The sequence below is a fragment of the Charadrius vociferus genome, unplaced genomic scaffold (genome assembly GCF_000708025.1).
Source record: "Charadrius vociferus isolate BGI_N301 unplaced genomic scaffold, ASM70802v2 scaffold298, whole genome shotgun sequence".
In the NCBI taxonomy this organism is placed as follows: domain Eukaryota; kingdom Metazoa; phylum Chordata; class Aves; order Charadriiformes; family Charadriidae; genus Charadrius; species Charadrius vociferus.
The window spans coordinates 162,104-167,104 of NW_009649936.1; the positions used below are offsets into that span (position 1 = coordinate 162,104).

Sequence of the window (5,001 nt, forward strand, 5' to 3'; positions counted from 1 at the left end):
AGACTAAGCAAACCCTGAGCAAATGTGACCTTCAGGGGGACACGCAGCAGAACAGGATTATTCAAGGACTCTTCTGCTGTGGTTGAGAACAGAGTTGGCAGTTAAACTTCATGTCTGCTTGAAAACATACGCATCTTTTATATATGTAGGTATGCCTCTGTGTGTATGTGAGTGCATGCCTGCAACTATAGGCCAATGCAACAGGAACGGACGAGAGAAGAGGCTGGTTGAAGGAAGGATCTAAGTCCTTTCACCTGGTTATCAGCAGTGAAGGGCAGCAGTTCCCAAGCTACTCTGCTTGGGAACCTCCAGGGCTATGGCTTCTCTCTCATTTCCATAGCCAGGCTCACAGCGCTGCATTTTGGAACTCCTCTAACAGCACCCTGGTAGCTTTAGGTGACTTTATGCAGCCAGGACCAACCAGGACCCGTCTCTGGCTGTGGAATGCAGGAGGCTGGACTTGCCACGGTCCCTCTGGCTTATTTGCTTCATCAAAGCAAACAGAAGCAGCTTGCCAGCTACCTTGACTTCGAGAGGCCAGGACGAGGGCACGTGGGAAACTGCCAGAGAGAAGCGGGGGATCAGAGAGGAAATGCTGCCAGCAGCTCGCCCCCATGCTGGGAGGTGTTCATGCACAGAAAATCCAGAAGAAATGATAGCAGTAACCATGACAATGTCAGCAGCATGGCACTAGCAAGGCTTCCGCAGGGATTAACACTTTTCCGTACCAAGAGCGTATCTCCCTTTTTCTGATGTATGCTGTTGATTCAGTGGTAGCCCATGTTTGCTTTATCTTCCTCAAAGCAGAGCTACCTGAGAAATTGCTTTATCTACAAATTGCTTAGGCAGGGCTACCTGTAAAATGAAAATATTTTTACAGAAAGTCTGTCCCAGCACATGTGCTTGTGGAGCACTTTGCACCACAATCCCACCCTAACCCCCCTGCTTTGGATGTCCCCATCATAACCAGGAACTGCTGTTGACTAAAAACGAAGTTGTCTCGTTTCACTGAGCGCACTGCTATTTTCTAAGGTGTGACTCAGAGCCTTTCAGTTAGGTGTCAGCGTGTGCCATTTGCTAGAAATAAAATCAACATTAATTAATTCTGCCTTTTTTTTTTTTTAATATAGGTTTTTGTCTTTTCCTGCTCCAGATCATGAGTGAGGTGCACACAGAACAGAGCTCAGAGAGGTTGGTTCTGGCTGTGCATGACGACCTGCTTCTCACAGCAAGGGCTTCTTGGAGGGGTTTGTCACTAACAAGCATGATCCTGGTGGAACAAAAAGAAAGGCTAAATGTGGGCACTAAGCAGCCTGACAGGCTGGCAGCCCTTTCACGTTTCCTACTCAATGCTTGGCCTCTTGTGCCCATATCAGCCAAGGGAATTATTATTATTATTATTATCATTATCATGATCATTATTTTGTAGAGCTCATCTTTACTATTCTTCTGTCTGGGTCAATAAAGATGGAGCTGCATCAATGTTTACCCCTAGAAAGCAGAACAGTGCTCGTTTACAATATATGAAATTGCACTAATAACCATAAAGAATAGTACTCAGCACCTGACAGGATGACTGATGTAATCTGTCAGCCAATATTTGACTTTCCAGGTGAGATTAGATTTAGCATTTAATTTAATATAAACATAAAGCGTGCAGTACAAGGCACTTATTTAACAGTCAATTGCTTATAGGTTTGTGCAAGCTGGAGGCTACTTACAGTTTAAGATATAGCTGCTCCTTTCGAGAGTATCACCATATTATCCAGTGGAGTTTTAAAATCCTGACTGTTACGTGTATCTCATTAGAGAAGGACACAGGAAAGGTAAGTTTCTGTTGGTAATTCTTTAGTTCCTATTAAAAAAGCATAGTAATTTTTGTTCTGAATCAAAGAAAACGCAGACAGATTTTACACCAAAAAAAAGTTTCAAGACAATTTGTATTTGGATTTTCTTATAGCTTGCTTACTTTTGTTAGATCACCTTTATCCCCTATGCTTGAGTGCGCCTGACTGTATAAATGCACGTGTACCTGTGTCCTTCTCTGTGTGTGTGTGCCTGTTCTGTGCATGCTGATATCGCAAGGCTAATCTAACAACCAGAGGAAGGTAGATTGCTGAACTCCAGTTCGAAAGACATCGCAATTTCTTATTAGTGGTGAAAATTCACCAACCCTTACCACAGGCTGCAGTAAACTCATCATTGCGTGAAGACCGCACTGAAATCGAGTGACTTTTTGTGGAAGCTTTGCCTCACGCTGAAGGGCTTGGGTGGCCTGAAGCACCGAAGGACAGGTGTTATACAGGAGCATCAGACTGAAATGCTGTACCAGACCCTTTGCTTTTTGCAGGCTAGCAGGCTGCGATCCATTTGCACCCTCCTTGGGGGGGGACTAGATGATCTCCAGAGGTCCCTTCCAACCCTAACCATTCTGTGATTCTGTGATTCTTCATTACGTAGGAAAGGCAGAAAAGGACAGTGTTTTTTTTCAGAGCTTCTTGAGAGCTACTGCCTCAGCAGGGAAGGCAGTGTGCCTCGATCTCGTAACGTAGGTCACGGGTGCCCACGCTCACTGGATTTCACCAAAGCGTATTTGGCTTCCCACAGCCCAAAAGTGACATGACTGAGGAACAGGACCTCCTTGCATCCCTGAACATATTGAACCACTGGGGATGGGGAGGGGGATTCTCAGCTGATCTAAAATTGGCACTACATTTTCACTAGCAAGTGGCAGGTGTTATTATTTAATTGTCATAATGCAGACAAAAGAAACCAATGTAACTGTTTTAGTAGAGATATTTGATTAAAATAAGTATCATGTTGTCTTTAGTAGCTGTAACTTGCAAGGATGGCTGAAATGCGAAACTTCACTTGGACAGTGGAAGATATTTTCAAGGAAACCTTTCTCACTTACATGAATGGTTGGAGGAAAAACATGACAGAAGCAGCAGAAAAATTGCAAGCCAAGGTTGATGCTGAAAACTTTGACTATGTTATCCTTTATTTGATGGTGATGATTGGGATGTTCTCCTTCATTATTGTGGCGATCTTGGTGAGTACTGTGAAATCAAAGAGGCGAGAGCACTCCAATGACCCCTATCATCAGTACATTGTTGAGGACTGGGGCGAGAAGTATAAAAGCCAGGTTCTGAATCGAGAAGACCTCAAGTGTGTGATCCATGAAAATCTGGGTGCAAGGGAAAAAACAAGCCCTGGATCACCTTAACTTTTTGGAAATGCCAGCAATGAGGAAATCATAAAGCCACGTGCGGAGAACTCACTGGAATTACACATAGCTGTGAAACTGTTCATTAAATTAACAGACAGGTCAATGTGGAACGGAGTGCTGAGGAAATCAGTATTACTGTTTCCCATGAGGACTCTGGCATAGCTGGTGAGGGAACACCCAAGAAAAATGCATGATTGTGCTTTGCTTTGATATTCTGTTCTTTCAGAAAATAAAACCAAAACAATGAATAACTTGATTTTTTTTAGAATTTTTAAATCCAGCAGCAGATCTGGATGTTCCCACTTCAGAATAACTGTGAATTAGTGGTCAAAAATGCTGATTTAGATCCAAACTGTATGACTTAAGCCCATCTTAAAAATAACTTGAAAATGTACAGTAGAATATCAAAATCACCATCTATTGACTGAACAAAGTGTTATGGTATGAATTATAGGAGGTAACCTATACCTACACACATTCATTCCAAACTATTTTTTTAATGATTTTGGCTCCCATTTTGATTTCATTACTCATTGCCAGCAAGGATTGACTAATGGCCTTCTGACAAGGCCTGTTTTATAGCAGAAGAGCTGCTGAACTAGCATAGCAGCCTCATCTAGGAGCACATCCTGGTTGTCCAGGGCAGCTTCCAGAGGTTCATCATCTGTTCCCAAGTCCATAGCTGGCCAAGCTGCCACTTCTGGAGTTGTTCAAGGCCAGGCTGGATGGGGCTTTCAGCAACCTGGGCTAGTGGGAGGTCTTCAAGGTCCCTTCCAACCTAAACCATTCTATGATTCTGCTGCTCCTTGGTTCTCCAGAGCAACCTGTCTATCTGGCATTCAAGCTGGGTGATGGAGGTGCTGGTTACATCCCATCAGCCAGGGCTCAGTGTAAACCACTGAGATCCTGCCTTATAGCCTCAGGAAGCCTTGCCGTGCTTTTTAAGCGTTTCCCATGTTGGGTACTGGTTTCCACTGGCTGGGAAATGTGTTTTCAAGATGGTTTATCTTCTCCTGTGCTGCTGAAGTATCACAACGCTAACCCTCTGGGAATAATTACAAGCAGAACCGGTGCCACTTCTAGTATTAAAACGTGCTTCCTTTTGTAAGACCCTGGGTTTAGCTCCCATTCATGTTGCCACACTTAAATCGCTTAAGCTAAAAGTTCCCCTGCCGGCTGTCTATCCTGCGGGCTTGGTGTTTGTTTTTAGAAAGTTTCGGCTGAAACACTTCAGCCATGTCTGGCGCTGCCTTTCCGACACTTTTGTTTCACTCGTGTTAAAAAAAAAAAAAAAAAGAAAAAGAAGAAATGGGAAAGAAAAGGGCTTCTTTTGTCAGGAAGCTTTGGCTTGTTTTGGAGCCTGGTCTCGAGATTTGGCACAGCAGCTGCTGTCACGCTCCAGGCGTGCCTTTTGCCGGCACCGCCATAAGCCTTTGCATCATCTCAGTCCCTGAGCGCTGGGGAAGGATCCTCAGGTCCCAGCACAGCCATCGGGCGACCTTCTCCCCACCCAGCAGCCTTCCTTTTCCCCCCACCTCCCCGGCCGGCCTGTGGGTGTCCGCCATCTTCCCGCGCTCCTGCCACGGGTGCGCTCTGCACCCTGCCTGGGTGAAGGGACTCCGGGACCACCTGGGGCCGGGGCTCATGGCCACGCTACGGTCAGGGAGATGCCCTTTTGGCAAGGTACACACCTGGAGAACTTGTCCAGGCGTCCCCAACAGCTGACCGAGCCCCTCAGCCCCCGCTCCCTGCCAAAGCCGGGCGGCAGCTCT

The 5,001-nt window shown here is 45.6% G+C and overlaps 1 protein-coding gene across 1 annotated transcript; it reads left to right on the forward strand.

Moving 5' to 3' along the window:
- Window positions 1-2,848: 2,848 nt before the first annotated feature.
- Window positions 2,849-3,226, forward strand: KCNE2 (potassium voltage-gated channel, Isk-related family, member 2). Its single transcript, XM_009891309.1, has one exon. It carries the CDS (start codon window positions 2,849-2,851, stop codon window positions 3,224-3,226), a length of 378 nt encoding a protein of 125 aa, XP_009889611.1.
- The last annotated feature ends 1,775 nt before the right edge of the window (window positions 3,227-5,001 follow it).

Coding starts and splice junctions, on each gene's coding strand:
- KCNE2 (XM_009891309.1), top strand. CDS start 2,849: ATGGCTGAAATGCGAAACTTCACTTGGACAGTGGAAGATATTTTCAAG.